At 31.5% G+C, this 27,856-nt stretch overlaps 3 protein-coding genes and 1 long non-coding RNA gene across 4 annotated transcripts; 2 read left to right on the forward strand and 2 right to left on the reverse strand.

Moving 5' to 3' along the window:
* Positions 1-211: 211 nt before the first annotated feature.
* Positions 212-4,226, reverse strand: Surf1 (surfeit locus protein 1). The gene is made up of 5 exons (XM_085206626.1): positions 4,014-4,226; positions 3,400-3,521; positions 3,058-3,255; positions 2,785-2,958; positions 212-535 (listed from the first exon to the last, which is right to left on the reverse strand). Exons 1-5 carry the CDS (start codon positions 4,185-4,187, stop codon positions 319-321), a joined length of 885 nt encoding a protein of 294 aa, XP_085062752.1. The 5' UTR covers positions 4,188-4,226; the 3' UTR covers positions 212-318.
* A 1,055-nt stretch (positions 4,227-5,281) lies between these two features.
* LOC146526945 (uncharacterized) lies at positions 5,282-10,759 on the forward strand. The gene is made up of 8 exons (XM_085206422.1): positions 5,282-5,456; positions 6,669-6,783; positions 6,868-7,038; positions 7,347-7,644; positions 8,000-8,200; positions 8,919-9,084; positions 9,767-9,894; positions 10,201-10,759. Exons 1-8 carry the CDS (start codon positions 5,436-5,438, stop codon positions 10,316-10,318), a joined length of 1,218 nt encoding a protein of 405 aa, XP_085062548.1. The 5' UTR covers positions 5,282-5,435; the 3' UTR covers positions 10,319-10,759.
* Positions 10,760-12,043: 1,284 nt separating this feature from the next.
* Positions 12,044-27,069, reverse strand: AcCoAS (acetyl coenzyme A synthase). Its single transcript, XM_085205672.1, has 9 exons — positions 26,681-27,069; positions 23,635-23,830; positions 23,093-23,329; positions 22,123-22,238; positions 21,055-21,247; positions 17,147-17,280; positions 14,471-14,660; positions 14,074-14,263; positions 12,044-13,988 (listed from the first exon to the last, which is right to left on the reverse strand). The coding sequence occupies exons 1-9, from the start codon at positions 26,980-26,982 to the stop codon at positions 13,552-13,554; spliced, it is 1,995 nt and encodes a 664-aa protein (XP_085061798.1). The 5' UTR covers positions 26,983-27,069; the 3' UTR covers positions 12,044-13,551.
* On the forward strand, positions 17,679-18,920 carry LOC146526947 (uncharacterized). Its single transcript, XR_014879233.1, has 3 exons — positions 17,679-18,148; positions 18,354-18,497; positions 18,665-18,920. It is a non-coding gene; the product is annotated as an uncharacterized LOC146526947 (long non-coding RNA).
* Positions 27,070-27,856: the final 787 nt, after the last annotated feature.

Below are 27,856 nucleotides of genomic sequence, written 5' to 3' on the forward strand. Positions count from 1 at the left end.
GCACAAAACACACAAAAGGGTGCTATCATCAAAGCTATGGTGGTGGGTTCATTTTTATTATTGTGAAAGCATTGCTAAAGCATTTCTTAAAAAAATACTGCATTTCTGCACTTCTTTATCTTATAAATATTAATTAATCTGCCCATACTCTTGAATATTGTTTGTTGAAATAAACACAACTCTGGTTCACAGCATATTAATACAACAAAGATTTTGTGATACTAGATTATTTATTATATTTTTTCCTACACTACATTTATAATATTATACCTATATTTAAATAATATGATAAAAATAATTTACAAAATAAACATTTGTTTATACAAGTGGCAATTTTTTTATGAAGTATCGGTGCCACATAACTGCTGTGAATGCAGACAGCATGTACCAGGTGATAAGGTAAGAGAGGTGCTCATTTCTCATAGTAACTCTTGTTTGATTTGGGAGAGGCCAGCCATCTGGAGGGTCAGGAATACCTTTTGCATCTAACCAAACAGGGGCACAGTTAAAGTACTCACTCATTTGGTCTAGGTCTCTGGAGAATCAAAGGAAAATAGATGTAATTTAAATCAATACATTATATTACATAACAAAACCAAAAGAACAAGCTTAATAAAACAAGAAACTTCAAAAAACAACATAAGAAACAATGGAATAATAAGAATTAAACGAAAATATCTAGAAAGAATTCTCTCATATCAACAAGATAATCTATTGTGAAAACGGTGGATAAAAACTGATCAATGACAAAATTTCACATTTTAATATATAATATAATAAAGCGGAAGAGTTTGTTTGTTTGTTTGTTTGAACGCTAAGATCTCTGGATCTACTGGTCCGATTTTCATTGTTTTTGTTTTGTATGAAAGCTGCATTCTTCAGAAGTGCTATAGGCTATATAACATTACATTACACATATATACTAATATATTTTAAAGTACATTCTAATTTGACATGCAATTTATTCTGCCAAGTTAATAACAACCGTCGTTGCTACGCGACCGCTACCGCGACGTTTTGATATTCATCCTTATGAAAATAAATATAATAGTCACTTTTAGCATTTTATCTAGATTGAAATTTTAGTTTACTATATAATACTAAATAATATGTATGTATACTAATAAATAATTAAGGAGATGTCACTGATGACCAAATGACCTAGCCACCTAGCGGGCGGCACAGTATGACCGACGCGAACGGGCAGATGACGTTGACGGTTTTATAAATTTTCATACATTTTCGAACTTTATTTGTTGTTTATAATTAATTTAAAATACACTTTGGTTCTCTTCTTATTTTATTTGATATTGCTCGCTAAAATTATCCTACTTAATAGAGAGAAATGTTTAGTTATTTCGTAGAGTCGATATCTATGTACGCACGTACGGAAAACTTTAGGTACTTTTTCTAATATTAAGAATACCTATCCTTTAGTTACTTTTAATCCTTTTGTTAGTTCATTTCAATAACTCAGATAATTTTTTCTAATAATGTGTATCTACTTATTATTCTTTTTGATTATTTGAGCTTATATTTTCTTACTAATTCTATTGAGAATTGAAAATAATTTCATGAATATATTTAATAAATATTCTTATAGTTGAAGCAGGCGTAGCCGCGTCCGGGTCCACTAGTACTAATATAATAAAGCGGAAGAGTTTGTTTGTTTGTTTGTTTGTTTGAACGCTAAGATCTCTGGATCTACTGGTCCGATTTTCATTGTTTTTGTTTTGTATGAAAGCTGCATTCTTCAGAAGTGCTATAGGCTTATAACATTACATTACACATATATATTAATATATTTTAAAGTACATTCTAATTTGACATGCAATTTATTCTGCCATGTTAATAACAACCGTCGTTGCTACGCGACCACTACCGCGACGTTTTGATATTCATCCTTATGAAAATAAATATAACAGTCACTTTTAGCATTTTATCTAGATTGAAATTATAGTTTACTGGATAACATACTAATAAATAATTAAAGAGATGTCACTGATTCCAAATGACCTAGCCTACGGGCGGCACAGCATGACCGACGCGAACGGGCAGATGACGTTGACGGTTTTATAAATTTTCATACATTTTCGAACTTTATTTGTTGTTTATAATTAATTTAAAATACACTTTGATTCTCTTCTTATTTTATTTGATATTGCCCGCTAAAATTGTCCTACTTAATAGAGAGAAATGTTTAGTTATTTCGTAGAGCCGATATCTATGTACGCACGTACGGAAAACTTTAGATACTTTTTCTAATATTAAGAATACCTATCCTTTAGTTACTTTTAATCCTTTTGTTAGTTCATTTCAATAACTCAGATATTTTTTTCTAATAATGTGTATCTACTTATTATTCTTTTTGATTATTTGAGCTTATATTTTCTTACTAATTCTATTGAGAATTGAAAATAATTTCATGAATATATTTAATAAATATTCTTATAGTTGAAGCAGGCGTAGCCGCGTCCGGGTCCACTAGTTTTAATATAAAATGTTTTCAGTACCTGTTAGCCTTTTAATTTTAGTATTCAAATGTGTTTGAATTTATCAAGTCAGAAAGGGTTTCATAAGTTATATAGATGTCAGTCAACAGTATTATTAATAATGCTATCAGCAAATTATTTCCAATTTTTTCACAGTTTTTTTTAAATAAAATATATTACCTCTCATCATTCAGGACCAGTGAATTAATCTTTTTCTGGTTTGAATAGGGTAAGATAGACTTTACCTTGCTATATGCAAGATACAGTAAGAAAATAAAAAAGATAGTAGTACCTGTAGAGCCATGAACCTCTCTCAGGATTATTTTTAGGCATGAATGGACTCCTTTTTTCAGTGAGGCGAACTACTCCAGTAATTTCTACTTCACCTTCCACACAAGATGCCTGACGCTTTTCTTTTGGTCGCATATTTTGTGGAATCCAGCCCCGATTTATAAGTATTACTTCTCTGTGGAAAATATACATTAAAATCAATCATCACTGTATAATGTGACTAAGCATGTAGTTTGAGGAATATATTATATAAATAAGTTTCTATAAAACTCACCCATTTTCAGACAGTCTAAAGGGAGTAATCACAAGCCATCCTTGATTTTTTTTTGGATCTGACAAAAGTGAACCTGTTCTAGGCATAATTACATCATTTTCAATAAGTGCACGAGGTCCTATTAGGAATTCCTTACTATGAAGAAATTTGCCTTTTACCTTAATCGGTCTATATTCCATGTTTAGAAGTTCATTAAAACTAAAAAAGATAATATGCAACATGTTATAGAATTCATAATATGTAATAATATGCAACATGGTGGAGAAAGTATGAATGTTATTTTAACAATGTTTCATATTAATATTCCATCAATCATTAAGTTAACCCACAAATGGTTCTTACTCATGAGGTATTTCAATTGGAGCAGAGTTGGCCTTAGATTGTAACATATCTAAAAGTTCAAGTTTCCACTGCAGACGGTAAACTTGCCAGCATCCCAAACCAAACGATGTTACTGGCATTACCTTAAATATAAAAAATATATAAAGTCAATTGTGGTGCAGAGTCACCAAGTGTGACTGTAATACCGACTGATTGTGGGTTCGATCCCCACTCAAGGGAATGAAATATTTATTTTAATTTATATTTCCATTTCTTGGCTCTGGTGTCGAGGCAAAAGCCCGGCGTTGAGTTTCGCCACTCAACACGCAATGCCTCCAGAATTTGACGGAAAGTGGGGAATGGAGTGTCTTAATACTCCCTCTGCCTACCCTGCTGTGTGCGGGATCCAGGGTGAAGCTGATTTATTTTATAAAAAGATGCAAATAGTTTGTATAATAGAATGGCATTTTCAGCAAATTCATAATAAATATACGGCCATAAGATACGCCTCACATAAAAATATAATTCTATAACTTGTATAGTAAAATTATAACAAAGAAGGAAATCTCTATATTTTAAACGGAGGGAACGGAGTATTTTAAGTACTAATGAAAAATAATGATTTATAACCTTACCAATAACACCCATTTTATGATCTCCCCTGGCTCCTTTTTTGGATTCTTTACTCGTATAGAATGTGTAAAGGTTTTATTAAGTCTGAAAGTATTAACAGTAATATTTCTTGCAGCTTTCTTATTTAAAATAATGCTATTATTTATTATTTTGCTAATACCTTTAAATATTGACATTTTGCTTATTTCGATTTACAGTCTCAGTCACAGACTAATAATTATTAATTGGTATGACAATATTTAATGTTGTAATAATCTAAATACTAAATAGCCCTTAAAAGAGAAGGATACCTATAAGAACATTCGGTATATTATTTTTATTTTTATATACATCTATAAAAGGTTTTATTACAGGTTTACTGCTATTAAGAATTTCATGTTTTATGTCGCGTTCAGATGCTTGCGTTAAAAGGGACATTCAAGTATGTAAACAAGCTGTTTGTGCATGCGACTTCTACGTCATTGGTCGTTGATTATATGTTATGACGCATTTAGACAAAAGACATTTGTGCTCCTCTTGCCATTAAAAAAATATAAACTGATTATAGACATTTTACATAAAATTACCAATACTAATCTAGAATTAACGTTTATTTACAGTTTCTTAATTCAACATACACACGTATAAAATAAAACATAAGAAAAATTAACATGCAACTTTCTTCTTCCTCTTCTTGATTACGCCGACGCTTGCTACTGTGACCTACCTCAAACTTTCCTCAACAAGTTGGAGCGTCTACAGAATATGGCTATTCGGTTCATATTTACTCTTAAAAAATACGACCACATCACCGATTACATGATTCAACTCAATCAAAAATCTCTAATTTTATCCTTTCACTCTTTTACACTGTCCTCTATCATCCTCTCACTCCTGAATTATAGCATGTGGTTCTATAAGTAAGTTTATTATTTTAACAAATATTTTTTTTTACACCAATAGTAGTAGTTCTTTTTTTCAAGTTAAAGGTTGCTTGGTAGACATCACCTGTGGGTAAGTAGTAAATAAGGCCGCCTTTACACCATTTTTCATTTGTTTTTTTTAATTTTCTGTTTGTTGCTTAAGTTAATTTATGTTTGTTTTTTCGTTTTGTGTTTTAGTTAATTAATATCAATCGTGGTGTAATAAAGTATTAAAGCAAATAAATAAATAAATATAACAATTAAAAAATTAAATTATTATTAGCTATGTACGCAATGATTATGGCAATCAATTACGTATAGATAAGATATTATTTTTCAAGAAATTGTACCGGATGCGTAATGTGTCTGCCGACTGCCGTATATATGTACTTCGCATGTCATAAACGTATCAGTAAAAGTTGTCTGTGATCAGTGTTCAGTATTTAAATCTTGCATCAGTTTGCCGGTAGCTGCCATAGGAACACGTGGTCACAAAACCGAAGACGAATTCGACACGACGATATGAACGAAGATAATACTACAGTAAGTTTTTTTTATTATTATTTCTTTTGCGAATCTGAATTTAAAAGCACTTACAGTAAAGAGATATAATATAGCTTTAATATAATATATATTTTTGTACTATCTGAGTTAACATAATAATGAAATATAAATTGGAAGACGATTAAGATAAATAATCTAATAAATACCATAACAACTGTTGTCTTCGTGTGGAATATCTTTTAATTAGAGTTTTAAATAAAATAATGAAGCTAGTAACGGCGCAGGGGCACAAGTGTCTGGACGTGCGATGTGTATGAGGAAATTATTTAAATTAATTACCAATTTAAGTAGTAAAGTGATATCGAATAGGCGTACATAGTAATGCAATAAAAGTTACAATAATCTAATAATAGTCTCTGATACTACAAAGTAAATAAGTATGAATATTATGCGAAACAAGATGACTGAGAGGGTAGTTTAAGAAATTTATAGTAAAATGATAGCAAACGTACAAAGTAATGTTACTAAGGTACAAGGTGACTCATCAAATATTTTATTTAACTGATGTCTTTAGATTGGTGCGATATTTCAATTATTTATTTCGTGTATTGTAAAATTTTTACTTATCATTTCACTATTATTAAAGTACATTGTAATATTAGGTTTTAGTACTACTATATAGTTATGACATATTACATAGCTGGGACATATTCTCATACCCGCGTATACATATTTTAAAATTTTACTGACAATAATTATTTCATTGTACTAATTACAAACTTTATGTTATATAATTGTGTATTTTATTGTATTGTAACTTGTTTTCTGTTGAGTTTTTTGTCTGTTTAACTTGTCTGCTGTTGTATAATTTTTAAATTTCCTTTTATATATTTTATAATTAGATTATTTTCTCCATTTTTTGTACGATGATCCATTTCTTCTCTTAAATTTAACATGATCTGCCTTTGCTTTAGAGTCTGGTGCGGTCTTTACGCTTCCGGACCGTAATATTTTGAATCTCAAGGTCAGCATCATCTAGATTAGATACGTATATGAATTAAATAAAAATAATCTAATAAATACCATAACAACTATTATCTTTTAATTAGAATTTTAAATAAAATAATGAAGCCAGTAGTGGCGCAGGGGCAACGCGCAATTGTGGGTTCGATCTTCTCTCCCCTTCCCTTGCTTAATTCATGGTCCTCGATGTTTTGGATTATTTATAGATACTATATACTATACTTTCAGTGGGGGCAGTGGCTCGTCACTGTGAACGACGTGCGGCCGCTATGGCAAGCACAACCTACTTACTTGATATCTCAATCAATATACATGTTGGCCGGCTTAGTTACGCTGATTCACGGTAATACAATTTACTTTATTTCAAGTTCAAGTTCATTTAAAGATTATTTTAACTCTACTCTAATGTTCTTATCTAATCTTTCAGCTCTGATTAAAGGAGGAAGGTGGCCGTACTTCTGGTTAGGCACTATACTGCATGGCCTTTATGCAGATAATTTTTGGCATTTTGCACTACCTGAGTATGATAACTTTTGGCATTCACAAACACCAATTGTTTTGCTCGGTGCTAGACTACCACTACATATAATATTTTTGTGTAAGCATGTTTTATTAATTCGAAACTAATATATTCACAAGGACCTTGTCAAGGTCCTCGAATGGCTACCCCGTCTCGGCAAAAGGAGCACAGGCCGCCCTCCAACCCGACCGGCGGACCCGGAAGGAGGACCGACGACCTTAAAAAGACAGCGGGAATCCGCTGGATTCAAAGCGCGCAGGACCGGACGGAGTGGCGAGAATTAGGGGAGGCCTATCTCCAGCAGTGGACGTTGAAAGACTGATGGATGGATGGATGATATTCACAATTTTTATATCTATTTTTTCATCGTCAATCTTACTTTCCAGACCCAGCATTCATTTATCACGCCGCATTCGCAGTCCATAAGCTTAAATTGCCAAGATATGCTGAACCCTTTGCCGTTGGTCTGGTTACGGTATTGATAGACATTCCTTATGATATTGTCGCGGTGAAATTCGTACATTGGACTTGGCACGACACAGACCCCAACATTTTCGACCGTCATTATTGGGTTCCGTGGAATTCATACTACTTCCACGCGACATTTGCTGCAAGTTTCTTCTTTTTCTTCCACGTGAGCAGAAAATGGATGGCCCCCGAAGTTCGCCAATGGTGTTCCGCAAAGTAAATCAACTTTATTCTAAAACATAATTAACTATTTTATCTGAGGCAGTCGGGGTATAGGGGCACCAATTTGTGAATGTAAACGCTACGGTTGTGAGTTCGTTTCGCATTAAGGGGAATGAATTATTATTTATTTTCATTTCTTCTCTCGGGCACCAAAGCAAAGTCGTTGAGTCGTTGAGTTCCGCCCAACATGTCATATCTCAAATAGTCGGCGCAAAATAGGGAACGGCGTGTCTTAATGTTAGGTTCCCTTTGCCTACCCTGCTATATGCATCATCAAAAAGATATTTTATGTTCCCTCAAAATATATAGACAAAGTTAAGTATAACTACACAATGTATTTTTGTTTCAGGAAATGGGTGGAGTGGAAATCTCTGTTGATAGCTACGGCACTTGGCATGCCGGGGGGTGTACTTTTATTTGTACCCATTTATCACCCATTGCACGATGTTTTTAAAATTCACTCTGAAGTTACTTTCTTCCTTCTATTTTCTATTTTCTTTGTTTTTATTCTGTCTGGACTTTTAAGTCCTCGTAAGCGGAATAAAGAAAAGTATGTATAAGTATTTTTTTATTTACCATAATGGGTATTCTTTATACATTCATGACTTCAATTTAATGAAGATGAAAATTTAATGAATGATGTTAGGCACTTAAATAATTTTAATTTGAATATCCTACTAATATAATAAATGTGAAAGTTTGTGATAATTATTATTTTGTTTAAACTTTTACGCAAAAATTACTGAACAGATTTAGATGAAGCTTTATAATAATATCGTTTATAGATCAGAATAACACATAGTTATACAAACACAATTTATGTAAAGATTTTGAATTGTTTGGCTATAATATAACATAAGCTTAAGCGGACGAAGCCGATCTTTAAAAATAACGTCTTCAATTTAATGTTATTATAATTATTTTATCTAATTACTATGACTATAAAAAGTAGAATATAATAGAGAGAATAAATTGATTACCAGTGATCTTGTACTATTGTATTAAACCATTAAAGGTCACATCTGTTCAAATAAAATGTTCATTTGATAGATTTTAAAATATAAGACATACACGGAGAGTAGTTCCATAATTTCGTTTTTGAAAACAATAATTTTCAGCAACTTTTTTTTATATTGCATTATATTACTTTACAGAGTTTTAATTACTACTGCCTTTTTATATTTTTTATATTTTCTTTGTAAATTATTATTTTTTCGTCGATTTTATACCTAATTGTGGCGTAAGTTAATTATTATTAACTATTTCAGATTAACGTCAATGGATTATATATTGATATTACAACTGGCGGCTCATTACATTACATACTGGGTGTTTGTGGTTTTCTTTGATCCATCGAAGGAACGGTCCGTAGGACTTCATGAACCTGTTGGTCCTTGCAACGACTTATCTTCTCTAGTCACACCATTTGGCCAGGTCTGTTACTATTTTGTTATATCTAAATTTCTTGTTCCTTCAGCTTCCTGGTTCTTTTATATGTCACATGTAGCAGGATAGAGAGAGGGAGCGTAGTGTTAATATACTCCGCTCCCTACTTTCCGCCGAATTCTGGACGCATTGTTGTCGTGTTGTTTTTGGGACCTGTCTGACTATAAGCTAGTGAAAGATAGATGGGTTCAAACTTTAGGGAACAGTATCCCGTGTGAAGATATTCCGTCCTCACTTTTCGTTGACGTTTTGAAGCAATGCGTGATGAGTGGCAGAACCCAACGTCTGCTGCAAAGCAACGCCGCGCTTTGACTTGGTATCAGAGCGAAGAAATGAAAATATTAATAAATAATAATTCATTACCCCGTGTTGGAATCGAACTCACAACAGTCGCGTTTACAATCATACACTTGTGCCCTTGCGCCTCAACGGTCTCGTTTTACTTCAATGAATTACTCTTCTTTTGTGTCCAGCTAGATAAAGAGCTATAGGATGCATTTTTGTCACTAAATGCATATAGGTACACATTTAGTTATTTATAGTCTTATGCAAGCAAACAAAATAATTTTCAAAAGATTTTTTCACCATATCTATAAACTATTTGAAAGAAAAAACAATCATTCGTTCAACATTTGTTGTTTTTCCTTAACATTTATTTTCTGCTTTTCAGACTTTGTATAAACGTAAATATTTCTGCCCCCAAGACTATGATGAAGCATATTTCAACTTTCACTGCGTAAACAACATTCTGCCACCTGATGGCTCGTCTTGGTATACTGTGTGTGGAACTCCCTTTGAGTAAGTATTTTATAATATCAACCTATAGTAAATAAAAATAAAAAAAAAAAACCCAACCTATAGTAATATTTATTTAAAAATATTCTTTTAGGACAAAACAGAAAATCTTGATCAAAATTATTTTTAACATAGTTACTGCTCGACAGTCGACTGATTTTTATGCTTAATATTATTTTATAGATTGAATTATCATAGTATATATCCAACGATTATAATTTAATAATTATAAAATAAATAAAAATAATAATTATAAATGATTTTAATCTAACTTTCGTATTTCACCCTAAATATATTTTGTTTTTATAGAAATCGTGCGGAATATATAGCTGTGCTATCAACAATTCTGCTGGCAGCTGGTGGCATATTCTATTCAATTTACTTCATCTCCGCTCAACTAACTTCTGAAAAGTTGAAGAAACAATAACATATTTACTATCAGCATTTCAGTTTTCGTTTTAATTTAATGTCTTGAAGAAAGAAGATGTATTTTTTTAAAACTGTTAGATGTATTTAAACTGTTACCTACGTACTAAGTTAATTCGATATTCGCGAGATGTACAAAATTGACGAATATAGAAGTTCTAACTTCATTTAAGTAAGCGACAGGATTTCGTTTAACTACCTCGTACTAATATTGTTTTAATCGTATGATTAAAAAAAATAATTAGGTGTTTATATGGTAGTGTAAATAAAATGTATATTTTTAAAGTTTTAAGTTTTAAACACGAATTTACTATTAAAAGTTTAAAATAGTATATTTTGTGCACTTTAAAGTTTTTTATATTTATTTTATATGCATGGCGTTTTTATTTCTTTAATATTTTTGTTAAATAAATTTAAATTATAAATAAAATCATTAATTAAGTTTTGTTGTTTCTCTGTTCCTGTGTAACGTTTGTTTAAAGCATTTTTGAGTCTTAAATTTGACTAAGTAAGTAAGTACTACTCTTACTTTGACTGGGACTTAAATAATTTAATCTTGATGACCATGCAAGTATGCAATATATAATGTTCGTGGCAATTCAATCTAAGAACACAATAGCAATTAGGTATATATTATCCTACCAGCTTTCCAATTCAAGATTTATGTAACGTCAAAAAATTCTAATAAGTTTGTTATAGTTTTATTACGATTAACATGAATTATTTATAAAATAGACGTTTTTCTAATGTTGGTACCTGCTTCTACACAATGAAGTAAACTACGAGCTTATACGTAAATCCTTTAAAGTCACGCTGTTCTAAATTTTCCGCTAGCATTTTATGACTATATATATTACTATATTATATTTTATATATATTTTATGACTATATATATATATATATATATATATATATATATATATATATATATATATATATATATATATATATTACCCCATATGGGGAATTAAGTCATATTGATGTAATTTTATATTGATGTAAAAAAACCTCATTTACTTGCGTTCATCTCATCTACTCAGGTTCTGGCCATAGATACTGCTATCTACAATTAAAAATAAACAAACTGTTACTTTTAAATTTGGAATCTCTCATTTTTATAGGATTGTTCATTGTAAATATTTTGTATATTTTAATGGTTTTATATTAATATATTAAACTAACACATTGTAATATCAATAATATCACATATAATAAAATCGTTTTTCATTATAACAATATTTAAAGCAAAACTAAACATTTTATTGCCATATCAATATTGAAATTAAAACTGTGACAAATATTTTCTTAATTATTTATGAACAAATGATTCATTTAAAAATAAGAACCATCAGTTAATATTATGACAATGTGAGATTATATGTAATTTTGTTTAGATTCACGCTGTATCCCGCACCCAGCAGGTCAGAGAAGAAATCTAGTGTTAGTACACTCCGTTTCCCATTTTCCGGCGAACACTGGAGACATTGCGAGTTAGGTGGCGGAACTCTGGCGCTTTGCCTCGACACTAGAGCAAAGAAATGAAATGATTACATATTTAATTTCTTCGAGCAGAGATCGAACTGATCTGTCGAGTTTACAGATATACACGCTTGAGCCCAGACGCACTGGCCTCGTTTAACATTATTTCGTATTATAGTATTATAGTATTTCGTAAGTTGGTATAATTTCGACATACATCCAGAAGGGAAAAAAAATTGACCACCTATTTATTTGAATAATATATCACTTTAATGATATGTTTGCTTTGACATACAATCACAATTCCACTCTTATGTTTAATGCAATTAGATTACATTTATTCACCTCCACGAGCAGTCCTGGCGTCCGGCCCGCCGCTCCAGTGTCAAATATTTAATATAATAAGTAATTCTTAAACAATTGCTACTATAAATTATTATAAGTAAGGTTTAATCTATCATTCGCATATCGATTTCTGTATTAGTGCCACTTAGAATTTCTTGGATTTATTATGTTTGTAATATTTTGTAAATAACAACCAACCAGCCAACATTTCGATTTATTTTTCATACAATTTTCATTAAATACTAAATATTATTGAAAATAAGCTTAAATGATTATATTTAAAGATATTATTTTTTTGAATTTATAATTTATTGAATTTATAAAGTTGAACGTATGCGTGGCAAATCATTACAAATTCATATTTCAATTAGTTTATTTCAGAATTCCAAGCCTGGCGGGCATACATCAATATATTTAATAATAATAAAATAAAATAAATATCGGTCATCAGTGCAAAATAAAATATGCTAATTTAAAATTTATAGCAAAAGCTGTGAGTTATTTTTACAAAAAAATACATATTGGTGCCACCGGCCTCCTGAAACGTAATGTTTAAATACTAAAATGAAATATTCCTTAATTCTAAATAATATCACGATTAGCAAACAAAAAAAAAATGGCGAATAATAGATATAAACATTAATTACTCCATGAATACTTTGAGAGATAAGACATTTGTGCTTCACAAAGAGGTGCATTTCAATATACCTACACAACAATTACAGAGTTACATCACTACATTATAGTGGCATATAGTGTGATATCATTCATCTCAGTCCGTCTGCTAACTTGCATGAAGACCTAAACCTAGTTTTTAATTTATATTGTAGTCAATAAGACGTTTTTTTTTAATTTTATTAATGCTAACAATATGCATCACACACAAAAACATTGTACTAACGCTTAAACGTATACACGGCAATAGGTTTTTTTTTAAGCTGTTTACTTCTTGTTAAATGCGAAACAGTATTAACTAGAGAAGTTTTACATATAATAACTTCAATTGAACATTGTAAATGCGCTCTTGTCTAATAGCCACCGGCTATGGAATGACACACATATATGACGACTAACGTACCTTACATTGTACAAGATTCAAAATCATATTTTAAATACATTTGTGACATTACAACATTATATGAATATAATATGTAACTATTTGTAAAAAGCGATACTTAAATTAATAAAGTTACACCTATAAAATACCATGGGAAAATAATGAATTATCGTTTCTCATCATTAATAAATATTTCTTTTTCGATAAGCTAACGAGAGGCCATTTAATTAATTGTTATTAATAATTGTGCAAAATAAAACGAACCTCCATTGTAGATCTGGATACAAAATAAATAATTTTAGCAATATGTGAAATAGGAACGTAAAATAGTCGAAAGCCTATTACGGATTGGCTTAGAGCCTGTTTCTGAATAGTTCTTCAACGATGGACGGATCGGCCAGGGTGGAGGTGTCACCGACATTGTCGTCTCCAACAGCGATCTTCCTTAGTATCCTCCTCATGATTTTACCGGACCTGGTCTTAGGTAGTCCCGGCGCGTACTGAATCACGTCAGGTGCCGCAAAGGCGCCAATTCTTTTCCTTACAAGTTTCTTCAATGTATCGACCAATTCTGCGTTAAAAAGGGCTCCGTCGGTTAGCACCACGAAGCAATAGAGCGACTCGCCTTTTACTGAATGTGGCCGAGAGACCACAGCAGCCTCGGAGATACGCTGCTCCTCAGTGAGGACACCCTCCACTTCGGAAGTGGACATCAAGTGACCAGAGACGTTCAACATGTCGTCGATGCGACCGGTCACCCACAAAAATCCATCTTCGTCTCGCCTCGCACCTATGTGAATATTGAATATATTTGAATATTAAAATGTGTGTTAATATAATAATATAATATAATTTATAATATTTCAAAATAATACCATCGCCAGTGCAATAATATCCGTTAAATTTAGAGAAGTAAACTTCCTCATAGCGCTTGTGGTCACCGAACAGCGTCCTCATGATGCCGGGCCAGGGTTTGGAGAACACCAAGTATCCTTCACCTTCGCCCTCGATCACTTTGCCAGACTCATCAAGAAGAGTCGGCTCTACTCCAAAGAATGGAAAACCCTTAAGGAAGATAAACGTTTAACTTTGGTTAATTCATATTTTATACGTCAAAGAAAAAAATAATCTTTTTTGTAAATCATATTGAAAGATTAATTGGGATAATTAAAGAATTAAAATTTTATGTTATTATTTATAGTTAGAAATATAAAAAGGTTATGAATACTAATATTATGAAAAAATATATTTGTGTATTTGAATATGTCTTACGGCAGCGCCTGGTTTCATAGGAGTTGCTCCGGGGAGGCTGGTCAAGACGTGACCCCCAGTTTCGGTTTGCCAAAAAGTGTCAACGATAGAGCACCGCCCACCACCCACAATATGATAATACCAAAGCCAAGCTTCGGGGTTTATAGGTTCACCCACACTGCCCAAAACTCTTAGCGATGTTAGATTATGCCTGAAATTTAAAGAACACAATTAGAAGACTTCGCTACCGTAGGTATTCTTTTATTAGAGAACAGGTATTTTGTGATTGATATGTGAATAACTAAATATACGTATATTTTTAACTCTAGGAAGTTAAAATTACGTAACATCGTATAGTTACAAAGGTAACGGAAACAAGGCAGCCGGACTTTAGTGAAGCAAGGTCAAGGTCGACCATTCGCGTGAACTACGAGTACAAAACATCGAAAGAGGCACTACTTTGTAACAAATTGGGTTCTTAATTATTTAAAATATATTTAGTTTAAATTGTATAATAATTAATTACATTAGTTTTTAAAAATAATGAGAAAAGTATAGTCCAAAGTGCCCTTTTGATGTAGAAAATTACCAAGCTAATATGTCTAGTCATACTATGTAATTTAAAATGTGACGCGTGTATGTACCTAATATAAACCTTAATAGTAGTTGTTTATTATAAATAGCTTAGATGGATATGTATAGTTATTCTGCTGTTAATACGTTAGGTAAAAAGATCATATAGAAGGTATTTTTTAAGTAATTTTTCGATAGTGAATATGAATTTAACTGCATTATTGGATATATCTTATCTACGGTACATACATCATGTGTTCCTCAAGTGTGTACTCGATCAATTCGTGTAAAATGGAGTACGTAAGTTACTTCTATAAATGTAGATCCAGGTTAGGTACGTATATAGAACGGGAACTTTGACTTCGCCACAAGCTCCGATAAACGAAAAAAGATAATTTTCATAAATTAGGTGAGAAATATTGGACAAAACACTTCTATATATTATATCATTAGAACAACAGAAGTGAATTTTAACTAAGTCCAAACTAACCACTTCATGAACTATTTTGTCATGATATTAAAAAAATATCTTGACTTAACAAGACTCAAAAGCCTACTAAATGCTACTACAGCTATTCAGCCTTTCATCATGTACAATTAACGCCATATACCTGACATTAATTTAGGTTCCAACTTCTAACAAATTAAAATCCGCCAAGTATTCCGTTAACGCACCGTTTTTTTTAGAAATTAAAATTAACAGTAAAAATTTAATTATACGCTCTAAAATAAAATTAATTATTCTACAACAAAATTTGCAAATTTAATTTAAGTTTTAAGAAAGTGTAAGTAATCAGTAACAGTAACAAGGTATTAATTAATTCTAATGAGGAACTTTTATGAGTAATGAGTTTCTTCGGAAATATATCTATCTATCTGTGTCTATCTACTTGGCAATAATGAAGGACTTTTAATCAGTAATTTAGTATTACAATGAATTGTTGCTAGCATTACATGTTGTTGAAAATGTACTTGAATAAATGGAAATATATAATCATGTATAATAATAATAAAATACAATAATAACTATCTATCTATATAGATATATATTTTAATTTAACAAACTCGTCTAAAATTAAAGTTTAAATATAGTTTAGAAATAATTTATATATCTACTATTAATAAGGTGTGTTGGGATGTATGTTTGTTCCATTTTCACGCAAAAACAATTGAATGGGTTTAGATGAAATGAAACTTAACACTATATAGGTTACACAACAGAATAACATATAGACTACGTTAATTCGGACTATAATATAGCAAGAAGTACAAGCGGGCGAAGCCACGGGTGAGTCGCTAGTTATTTATAAATGAATATTGACTTCGATGTATACATAATATTAGATCAATCACTAGAATAATAGGAGCAGTGTGTATCGATTCTAAAATATGCTGTCGTTTGACATTGACTTATTATATTGGCGAAGGTCAAATTAATATTGGAACTTTCAGATTACTATCAGAGCTTTATACTTGCAAATTGCAGGCTAGATATAAGAGATAGATGGTATTCCTATAAGTTAGTTTTCAGGATAAGTAAGGAATTAGATATATCTAGAGGAAATAGATCTATATTCTTTTTTTTGTCTTTACACATTTCCGTACAGGAAACACGTAAACCATCTTTTCCTGTTTTGTCCTTTTCTTTCCGAGACCGACACAAATACACTATGAATTTAATTCGGAAATTTTCTAAGTCTTCTTTGTTTATTTATGAGTGTATGTACAATTATGTTTGAGCCTGTATGGCGTTGTGCAGACCAAACGCCTTGGCCAATTTTTATTAATGGATTTGTCTTAACCTTGCGAATGTCACTTAACATATGAGAGTAATCAAAATTGACCACAGCGGCAATTAGTCGCCATACTGTAAAAAAAATCAACTATCTACGACAAGACATGTTATCGTTGAATAGGTTCAAAAAATATTATACGGTTCCTTTCAGTCCCCTTAGTTTCCTTTAACTCATGCTTGTTTTTTCTTTTTAGATTTAAGCCGTCGGGATTTTATTTTAATATTTTTTAATCTGAAGAAATATGTTTATTAAACTTTACTGATACAATAATTAGAGATTATCAACACATATATTTATTATTTATTAATCATTTAAGTAGAATACTTACGCAGTCACCATGGAATCGCCAAATTTCATCAAAGAACGTAGAGCTGTTGGAGCTGTATAGAATTGAGACACCTTATACTTGTCAATTATCGCCCAGTAGCGATCGTTTTCTGGGAAGAATGGAGTCCCTTCAAACTGAAAACCATAATATATACCGTTACAAAAATAGTTTACCATACAGGGAAGAATTTTAAAATATAATATATGTCCTAGTAGTCGAGGCTTAGTAAATTATACTAGTATTTCAAGATCCTTGAATTAACGACATCGTTATAGGAATATCATGTTGACCAACGACGCAATTAAGTATTTTTAGTAATTATACAATTAAGAAATTATACATAATACAGGTAAATATTTACTGTATAAGTACAGGTGACTAAATATTTCTACTTCGTTTAAGATGTCTTAACACAAAACAAATATTGACATCTATTTAAGAGTCGCCTCGCATATATATAGTATTTATTTACGCCCAATGTTAATAATCGATCCTAATCCATAAATTGCTACCATAGATTAAAATATCAATCTATTTTTTGAGTTTAGCTTGCCAATAACCTATCGAAGTACTTCATTTTCAATCTTTAACTTCAATCTATCGTTGGGAGGACTAACTGGAGATGAAGAGGGAACTTTGTATGAAAATTACAGCTTGTGCGTGCCAATAAACGATCTGTCCATTTTGACATTACGTTGGATAGCAAAAATGACAGCTAATTGCGATCCGACATATTTTGGGGTTTACTTTATCATATCCCCGGATTGCAAAATTGCATTTATATTATATTTGATTTTTAAAGTAAATAAATATGTGGAGTGACATTTCTTCGAGTGATAGTAATGATAGTGTTATGTAGTCAGTGTCAGCAATTACAAATATATGCAGTGAGCATATAAAAATATATTAAGAGAGTGCTAAAAACTTCTATCAAGTTGGTGCCTTTCCTGGAGTTATTGCTGCAATTGATTGCACTCGAACACTTATGTGTTTAATCGCCATGTGAGTATTATTAAGTTATATAAAGTTTTCTTTACAAAAGCAGGCAAATTATGGAAACTTTTTTTTGTATAAGTCTCAGTTTAACTCAGTTACAAATTACCATATCATTTCTTAATTTGAGCTTTGGGCTTATTAATTTCAGTTGCTGATTTTCCAAATTACTATCTCATATATTTGTAAAATAATATTTTATATTTTATTATAGGCAGCAAAATGTGATGCAAGACATTATGGTAATCAATGGAAGTAAAGTACCAAATAGACCATATTTATTAACACAAGTTCTTAATCCAAGTACTAAAGCAAAGCTGCAAGCAAGCATATATTAAACCAGGAACATAATAGAAAGGTATTATGTTAACCTAATATTACCTATGGTATGGAAAAAAGGGGACGGACCATATAAAAAAAAATCTTATTATAATTTATTAGTATGATGTGTAAATAGGATTAAACTTATTAATATTCATGAATTATATACCTAATATTTGAGAAATAGAAATTTTATATTTTTAGAACATTTGCAAGATAATTTCATATTATGGCACTCCATTTGCAGAGATCTTAATTTGGAGGAAGTACCAGGAATGGAAATACCTTCATGACATGATAGATAATGAGGACAGCGCTGCAATATAAGATATCACAGAAAGGACGTAAATAATTGTTTTATAAGATGAATAATTATTCAAATATTTTATATTTATTAATTACTTAAGTGAGAAGATTGTTAGTTAATCATAGTTTTACTTGTTTTTGGGGGTGAATAAGGAAAACAATGTGTATTGTAATTTTTTTATTATTAATAAAATGTAACCTATTTTTTTATTTGTCTCTTTATATAAATATTTTTTATTTCTTAATTCTAGCTTGCTCCATGTTTAGTAATTTTATCAGCTTTATTCTCCATGCATTTCTTATAAGCTACAAAATATTTAGTGAATTTCTTGCAATGACTGTTTTGTTTTTACTGAAAAAAATAAAGTATTTATTAGTTCATTGTTCAATAAAGCATTCATCAATATAAGTTAAAATAATAATCTTGCACTTAATCTCAAATTTTATTCTTTGTTATCCAATGTAGCAATAAACAATATGAAATTGAAATAGCCAAGCAAAACGATATTAATATTATAATGAATTCAAGAATTCTATAGAGGCTAACGTCTTTATATAATTTTTCGCATGTATATTTAAACTTAATAAACAAAATTATGAATACATACGATACTTACCTTACTATGCCGGACTCCATTAATGAAATTAAAATAATTATCTTTAGTTCAGTTTAGTTGTAATTTTATGGCGTTTCAAGTTATGTTTAATAATTTATACATGAAAATGGGTTAGGAATAAAGTATCTTAAAACTAACAATTAATTATTATATTATAAAAACATATGCTGTCAAAATGACATGTTCAAGTTCCATTGTACGCACCTAAGCATATTGCATTAAGTTTTAAAAAGTGTTTTAATATTATTAATTTTTATTCTTTTTTAATGTTTTGGGACTTAAAGATTTATTATTTTATTAAAAATAGTTTTTATAGGACTTTTATAAGTAATAATAATTAATTTTAAATTTAATTTAGCATATATATTAGGATTTTGTTAATTAAAAAAAGATACGTAAAACGAAACTGTCGTTACCGCAGGGAGGGCCCTGCAATCCACTTTTGATGATAAGTTGACATTATCCGGAATGGTTATTGGCATGCAGGTTAGAGATTGGATAGATATGTCGAACATTCCAAGATGGACGTTAACTGGAGATCGGAGATACATTATTAATTTCGGGCGTTAAGCGTACTGTAACCTTATCCTACGTAAATTTAAAGTTGAAATATTATAACGAGATTTTATAAAGACAACACGCAAGAGCGAGCAAAACACGGAATTCAAGGCATCATTAACATTTTTTTTAAATAGGCAAAAACATCATGTTTCTTTTAAATTTTGGTTAGTTTTTAAAATTTTTTTTAATAATTATTTAGAAACTGATTAAAAAATAAAAATCTTTTGTTTTGACATTAATGATGATTAAATTATCCCGTACATCCATCCATTAACAACACACAATGAAAATTAAATATATATTTTTTAATAAAGCACTACATTTGTGTTTGACGATTATTTCCATACTTTATTTTCATAGAAACTACTATATATAATCTATATGAATCTACCTTTGCCTTTTTAGAATATTATCATATAATTTTTTTAATATAATAAGTTTAATTATAAGTGCACCTGTAGAAAAACTTTTATCAACAAGATATTGTGTCGAACAATTTAATGAAATGAGAAATATATATAGCTAAAGTATTGTTGGGATGCTGCGTGGTTGATATAATCAGTTGAACTTGAAAGATAACAGTTATAGTAATCTGCTTTTAGGATATGATAAAATAAATGTGTACATATTTCTGTATATGGTTGCCTGCACAACCTCTATTTCGTATGTTGACAAATTTTGATAAAAAGTTACTAATGTTATTAATTTACTTTGTTTATAGGCTTTTTCGAATTTAACGAAAATATATTCTGTTAATGATGATTATGCTGAAAATCTAATAGATATGTTATTGTTAGAAAGCTTTGATGATTTATAAATCATCAAAGCTTTCTAAATGACGAACTATTTTTTGACTGTCTAAAAAGTAAATAGAATCAAAAATGATGTAAGCTATGAAAAATAACCGACGACTCCTGACTTCGTTCCCAGAGTTTCAAGGATAACCGTAGTTCAGTGATCTCAACGCTACTAAGCCTCTGTTTATATTAAATGAAATGCAAGGTAGCGACTTCAAATCCGGATTTGGGGTGATTTTTTTGTATATGTTTTTAACTTTAAAGTTTCGCCGTGGGTTTGGGTTGGTACTTTAAAACAAAGTACAAATAATACCATAATGCTGGTTGCAGCGTTTAGCAGCGGTCCGTACACCACGTAGGTGTGCCCGGTGATCCAGCCGACGTCTGCCGTACACCAGTAAGCGTCAGCATTGCGGTAGTCGAACACGTAGCGGAAAGTGGCTGTGGCGTACAGCATGTAACCGCCAGTCGTGTGAAGCACACCTTTCGGCTTACCCGTAGAACCGCTACAGAAATTAATATATAATTTTATAAAAATACCTGTCATCCGGCACAGGTGTGTGACTGTAATGCGACGGTTGCGAGTTCAATCTCCACTCGAGGGAGTGAAATATTTATTTACGTTTATTTCTATTATTCCATTTCTTCACTCTGGTGTCGAGGCAAAGCGCGGCGTTGAGTTCTGCCAGCCAGCAAGCAATGCCTCCAGAATTCGGCAGAAAGTGGGGAACGGAGTGTCTTAACACTAGACCTAGCAGCAGCAAGCCTAGCTACAGCAGGGTACGCACTGCCTAACCTGCTGTGAGCGGGATACAGCGTGAAGCTGATTTAATTAAATATTGATTTTATGTAGATTTTTTTTTAACTTCACCCTTGCCTTCGTAGGCATGGTGAGTGGTGGAACTCAACGCCGCGCTTTGCGTCGACATCAAAGTGTAAATAGTAAATATTTCAATTCACCGAATGGGAATCGAACCCCCAACCTATCGTGTTTACAGTCACCCGCTCGTGCCCCTGAGTTACGAATGGTAGACTTTTCGTATTGGTAAAATACATGAAACAACGTTCACGACACAGTAGCAGAGGTTACGTGATATGCTAATGCAAAGCGTGTGCTCACCGATTATGATAACTACTCAATACCTAATTAAAATATTTCCTTAATTAAATTAACTTAAATTGTTTTTTTTTTATTTAATTAATAATGATAATACATAATTTACTAATTACAGCATATTTATATATTGCATAATGGCACGTTAAACAAAATCTACCTAATTATCCAAAAAACCAAAAACATTACTGTAATAAAATATTATTAAAGTATAATATCGAAAATAATTAAATTTAAATTATCTTAACTGTAATAGATGTTACAGACCTCGTATAAAGCATGAACAGCGGGTCCTCTGCGTCCATCCATTCCAACGGGCAGATGTGGGACTGGTCAGCAATTAGAGTATGCCACCAGATGTCAACATTATCGTTCCAATTATACTGTAGACAAAATATATTGTTTATTAATTAGTGATCCTTCGTGGCGCAGGGGAACAAGTGTGGGACTGGAAGCGCGACTGGTTGTGGGTTCTGTTCCCACTAGAGGATATGAAACATTTAATATTTTCATTTTTTCGCTCTGGTGTCAAGTGTCGCTGATGGAGTGTCTTAACACTAGGTTGCTTTTGCCTACTCTGATGTGTGTGAAATACATTGTGATGCTAAAAAAAAAATTAATAAAATACAAAATAATTGTCTAATGTCAATTAATAACTAACAATTAAGTTTTTATATAGAGACTAAACTAATATTATTGTAAGTATTGTAGACTAGCGGCCCGCTCGCGGTTACACCCGCGTGAACTATGTTATTATTAATTTCTGTCTCCATGGCTACGTCCTAGTGACGTCTATGCAAAATTTGAGACTCCTATCATTTGTAGTAACGAAGTTTCATACAAACTTTCGACCCCAAAAACAACCCCTTAGAAGTCGAATATTGCAAATTCCCGTCTTAGCGAGCACCTACGCCCTATAAGTAACTCCTATGCAAAATTTGAGATTTCTAACACTTATAGTTTCTGAGATTTCGTGATGAGTGAGTGACCTTTCGATTTTATATATATAGATTAACCCTCAGATGCGTAATAATACTTAAGTATTAATTTAATTGTTAGCTTGCCTTGTACCACTTAGATTATTCTTGTTAATTTTCATATAAATAGCATATTATTAAATACAATATTCTAATATGAAAATGTTAGTTATTTTTATATTATCCTAAACTCTGCTAATAGTCGTATTAAGTAACGTTTCATTTTATAGTGTTATAATAACTGTTTAAAATAATTTTACCAATTTATCTGAATCCGGTAGTGTCCCACACGGGGAGACCCTGTCGAGGTGGCCAACGACTATACAGCACTCCACTACATGGTTGTGAATTTTTTTCGCCTTTTCTATCGCTTCGTCGCATGTCTTCTTCAAGAGTAAGAGCTTCGTTCCTCGCCAGACACCGTCCGCCGTCACCAATACCTTTGCTTTGCAGCCTGACATACGCTCTGCTAGTGAATCCGGTGAGAAACCCGCAAACTGTTATAAAATGGAAATATGTACCTATTAAAAACATGTTACAATGAAATAAAATAAGAGGCCAATCATGGCGCAGGAGCACAAGCGTGTAAGCGTAAACTGTAAGGCGACAGGATTGTGGGTCCGATTACCACTCGAGTTTTAATTCTTCGATCTGGTGTCAATACGCAATGCCTCGCGGAAAGTGGGGAGCAGAGTGTGTTAACACTCTGTGTGAAGAGTGTTAACACACTCTGTGTTAACACACTTCTGAAGAGTGTGAAGCTGGAAAGAAAAATAAAAAATAAACGGATGAAGAAACTTACCACAACGGAATGAATGGCACCTATTCTGGCACACGCTAACATACACACAACTGTCTCTAAGATCATCGGCATATAAATGGACACTGTGTCGCCTTTTCTGACGCCCTTTTCTCTTAAGCCATTTGCGAATGCGCACACGAAGTCCAATAGTTTTCTATATGTAATACGACTATAATCGTCCGGGTGGTTTCCTTCCCTAGAAAAATAGTTTTATAATATTTGTTATACCTACAAAACGCATCACGCAGAGAGATTTACATATAGGATGGTTAAACATTGTAAGTGATCTATATACCTAAATAGAGCCAATTTAGTGAAAATTTAACTTTTGTTTATTATAAATTCTAACATACAGTCAAATTACCTTTTATTTTCAATATTTTAGTAGTAATGCTATGATATTTTGCATATTAAACTATTTATTAATATTATTTGGGTGTTTCAATTTATATTGGAATTTCGTTTTACAATAGCAAAACGTTCATCATTTGTTTATAAAAAGACAATTATAAAGTAAAAAAATGGGCCGATTGAATAGTTAAAATAATTCACGTTAATATATATTAGGTCGTACTCATTCATTTAAATATTATGTGCATGTTTATTGGAGAAAGTCGTTTCGTTAATATCCTTGTGTACGTGAATAGAATAAAATAATATAGAATTTGATCTTAGGAGGCAGAATAATAACGAAAATTATATAACCGAGGAATGTTTTAGAAAGAGTTGAATAAAGATTTTAAATTGTTATTCTGTATTTGGAGTTACTGTAACTACCTACATGCAATATTACTGAAGCGACCCCAAGTTGACCTTTAATCAGCATAAAATTGAGGGCAGAGCTACCGATTCTTCGATCGGAGTTCTGAAAATCGAATATTTGGTTATCCATAATATCCTTTCGTTTTTTTGGTTTCGTTTTTTCATTAATATGAAAGAGAACAAATTACGAAATATAATTTGACAAATATATTAATTGTTTGAATAGTATGTATTGTTAACTTAATTATAATATTAGGCAACGTGAAACAGTATTTAGTTTATGATACCATCATATATTTCATCTTATCAAAATGAGACGTTTGTATATCCATATCAATGCCATGCCTTGTATCTATATGAATGCTTCGGTAGTAACAACAAAAATCTCTTTGTGAAACACTGGTGTGCCAATATAAGTAATAATATATATATTTAAATCATGGCGGATTTCTTATTTTCCTATAATATATTGTCTTAATTTGTAATTTTTAAATGAATCAATAAGGAAAATAATAAATATATAAAAAAATAGTGTTTGCACGCACTATTTATATTGTTCATATTTAAATTTTGATATAAGAAACAAACGTTAACGAAATTTTTAGCTTTGTTCGAAATGGTTGACTAATTAACGAACGCTTAAAATATCTATCTTATAAATATATTATTAACTATATTAAATCACTTACATAAATATGAATGCTTTTTAAAATAGAAGCAACTGTGTCTGTATTGTCTTTATTGTTTCTCTGCATTCTTTTAAATTATATAACTTGTATAAAATGTTTGTTATAATTGTTTAAAATAACGTAGTAGTTACCCCATTTTATTATATAAGTAAGGGGTAGTCTACTTATATAATCATAGCTAGGAGAAGGAGCTTACAGCTGCATTGCAGATTGACATTCATAAAATGAGGTCAAAATCTCTCAGGTTGTGTAACTATTTTCAATTTTATTTTTTTCTAGTGATCTTTTATTGGTTCTTATACAGCATTTACGGTTGATTATCAGCTTCACATCGTATCCCGCACACAGCAGGGTAGGCAGAGGGCACCTAGTGTTAAGACACTCCCTTCTCCGTTTTTTGATTGCATTAAAATAAAATGATTGTTACGAAACGCACGTAAAATCCGAAAAATACAATAGTCATGGTACTTTATCTCAGCAATACGTAGGTAAACGTAACAGCTGTGTCGGTGTATTATTTACTTGAAGTAATATCCGTTGATTTATCCTTAAATAATTACAATAAACAATATACCTAGTATAGTGTATTAAAACATGTAAGAAATCATTCACAAGGACCCGGTCTGGATGATCTACATACATTTATAACTGCGTACGGTTGGTGTGGGTTCAAATCTCATTAGATTTAATACTTTTATATTTAAAATTTATATGTTAGTAAAAATATCAACAGAATAAAGCAATTTCATTACGTATTCCTATTCTATATTTTTGCAGTTTTAAATCGAACCTTACCAATAGTCGTTATAAATATTAAATTTTTTAATATTTTTAAATTAATTTTACATCTTTGTAGCGTAGAAAAAAACGCTTTCAAACATACGAGTACATATTATATTTTTAAGTGAAACTTAAAACATTGAAAAATATGAGCCGCTGTATCATTATGCACGATATTTGGATGACGTCATCTGTCATTTTCGCGAGTCTTCTCTACGTTTCAGTGCATATCCTGTATCTTTGATTAACCTGGATCTTAAAAATCTTTTTCAAGTTTTGTATTGTATTGTATTAGTAGAAATATATACTTTTTAAATTCCAATAATTTTAGATATGGACGGAACAATAATGATTTATGGATAGGGTTTATTCAATTTCATCCTCGTATGTTTAGCGATTATCACTCGTTCAGCAGATATTTGAGAATTTATAATTTTTTGGAAAAAAAAAATCTTGTCCTTAAAGAAAATGAAGAAAATACAACCCGACTATAATGTAAAGATATAAAGTATTCAATGTAATTTCATTTAAGTAAATAATCTTAAAAAAAATATAGAATTAATATTAAGATGGCATCAAAAGTTGAATAACTATAAAAAATAAAAGTAAAAATTATAGTAAAACAAATGTATTTCCTAGACAAATAAAATACTAATTGTAACTTAATGATAGAACAAAATACATTACGTAATTGTCGCCAGTTAAGCAATAGATAAATTAAAACAAACAGAAAAATCAATAAATTCGCGCGCCGTCTCAGTGCGGTGCATTCGCTCAGCCTATCGATCTTCCAGCGGGAACTGCAAAAAGCTTACCAATAAAACGCGACCTTCTCCCCGAAGCCATTCCTGATGTGGCGATCGAGAACATTGAAGCAAACGTTTGTGACTGCACCCTCCATCCATCTCACAAATATGTCCCCTTTGGTTATATCGAAATTGTACGAAACCATATTTCCTCGTTGAAAAGGAGTCTGCCAGTGAAGCTCGTAGGCTATTTCTGCCCAGAATTCTTCTGGGTTCTCAATCGATTTTTTATACATTTCTTTATATATTTCAAGCGATGGCATACGCGATTTTTCGACGACATAGTCAGATGGCCGGTAAACGCGCGACATGTTAGCAGAAATTAGCGCAAAATATCGCGCAACGAGCTAGAGACGTCCTCTCGAGACGATGTCCCCGCGGTTACTGAATAAAATAAGTTAATAGAAACCTGACGTTCGCCGCTTCGTGCAGAATTCGCGATTACGTAGTGAGAGTGTGTGACGCACGCATGGACCGCGCATGCGCTGGTAACTGGCGGTCTTTTTATTTCGAACATGGTTAATGCGATTAGTTCTAATGGCTTTTACAGAGAGATCAGGTGGATAGAGAAGGAAGGAAGGCAAACACTACGTGCCTTACTTAACAGGGTGTCGACCCCGGGAATCGAACCTCGGCTTACAGTCGTCGACCGGGCTGGGCGGACATATACGCGAGAGGCCCGCAGGTGCCAATTTTGCCCCCTTTTTAATTATTTCTTAGGATTTTACCACAAGTGTATAGCTTTCAGATTTTTTCCTGAACTAGGTAGTACTAGATGCTAGCTGCCAAATTTAATAATTCTAAGTTAACCAGAAGTACCCTATTAATGTTGATCCCCTTTACAGTTATTGTTTTATCCCCTTTATTAACCGACTTCTGTAAGAAAAGGAGGTTATCAATTCGACTGTATTTTTTTATTTTTTTTTTATTTTTTTTTTTAATGTTTGTTACCTCATAACTTTTAACTGGGTGGACCGATTTTGATATTTTTTTTTTTATTTGAAAGGTATAGCTTCCCGAATGGTCCCATTTTTTTTTGGTCCATGTCTGACAATGGTATCCATGAGAAAATCACATAAGTCTTAAATTTGCATTATGCATGTGCGCGACTAATAGCCGAATAACTCAACCCGATTTTGATGATTCTTTTTTATTTGAAAGGATACACTTCAAGGATAATTTGGT

The sequence above is a fragment of the Heliconius melpomene genome, chromosome 21 (genome assembly GCF_056956725.1).
Source record: "Heliconius melpomene rosina isolate 202511_hmr_F chromosome 21, ASM5695672v1, whole genome shotgun sequence".
Taxonomy (NCBI): Eukaryota; Metazoa; Arthropoda; class Insecta; order Lepidoptera; family Nymphalidae; genus Heliconius; species Heliconius melpomene.

Excerpts from the sequence above, each read along its gene's own strand:
- Surf1 (XM_085206626.1), bottom strand. The coding sequence starts at position 4,187 with ATGTCAATATTTAAAGGTATTAGCAAAATAATAAATAATAGCATTATT. Across the intron at positions 3,522-4,013 it reads TCATAAAATGGGTGTTATTG|GTAATGCCAGTAACATCGTT; the intron begins GTAAGGTTATAA and ends TTTATATTTAAG. Across the intron at positions 3,256-3,399 it reads CCAATTGAAATACCTCATGA|TTTTAATGAACTTCTAAACA; the intron begins GTAAGAACCATT and ends TATCTTTTTTAG.
- LOC146526945 (XM_085206422.1), top strand. The coding sequence starts at position 5,436 with ATGAACGAAGATAATACTACA. Across the intron at positions 9,085-9,766 it reads TAGTCACACCATTTGGCCAG|ACTTTGTATAAACGTAAATA; the intron begins GTCTGTTACTAT and ends TCTGCTTTTCAG. Across the intron at positions 9,895-10,200 it reads GTGTGTGGAACTCCCTTTGA|AAATCGTGCGGAATATATAG; the intron begins GTAAGTATTTTA and ends TTGTTTTTATAG.
- AcCoAS (XM_085205672.1), bottom strand. The coding sequence starts at position 26,982 with ATGTCGCGCGTTTACCGGCCATCTGACTATGTCGTCGAAAAATCGCGT. Across the intron at positions 23,330-23,634 it reads GTGCCATTCATTCCGTTGTG|TTTGCGGGTTTCTCACCGGA; the intron begins GTAAGTTTCTTC and ends ATTTTATAACAG. Across the intron at positions 21,248-22,122 it reads CTGTTCATGCTTTATACGAG|CGGTTCTACGGGTAAGCCGA; the intron begins GTCTGTAACATC and ends TAATTTCTGTAG.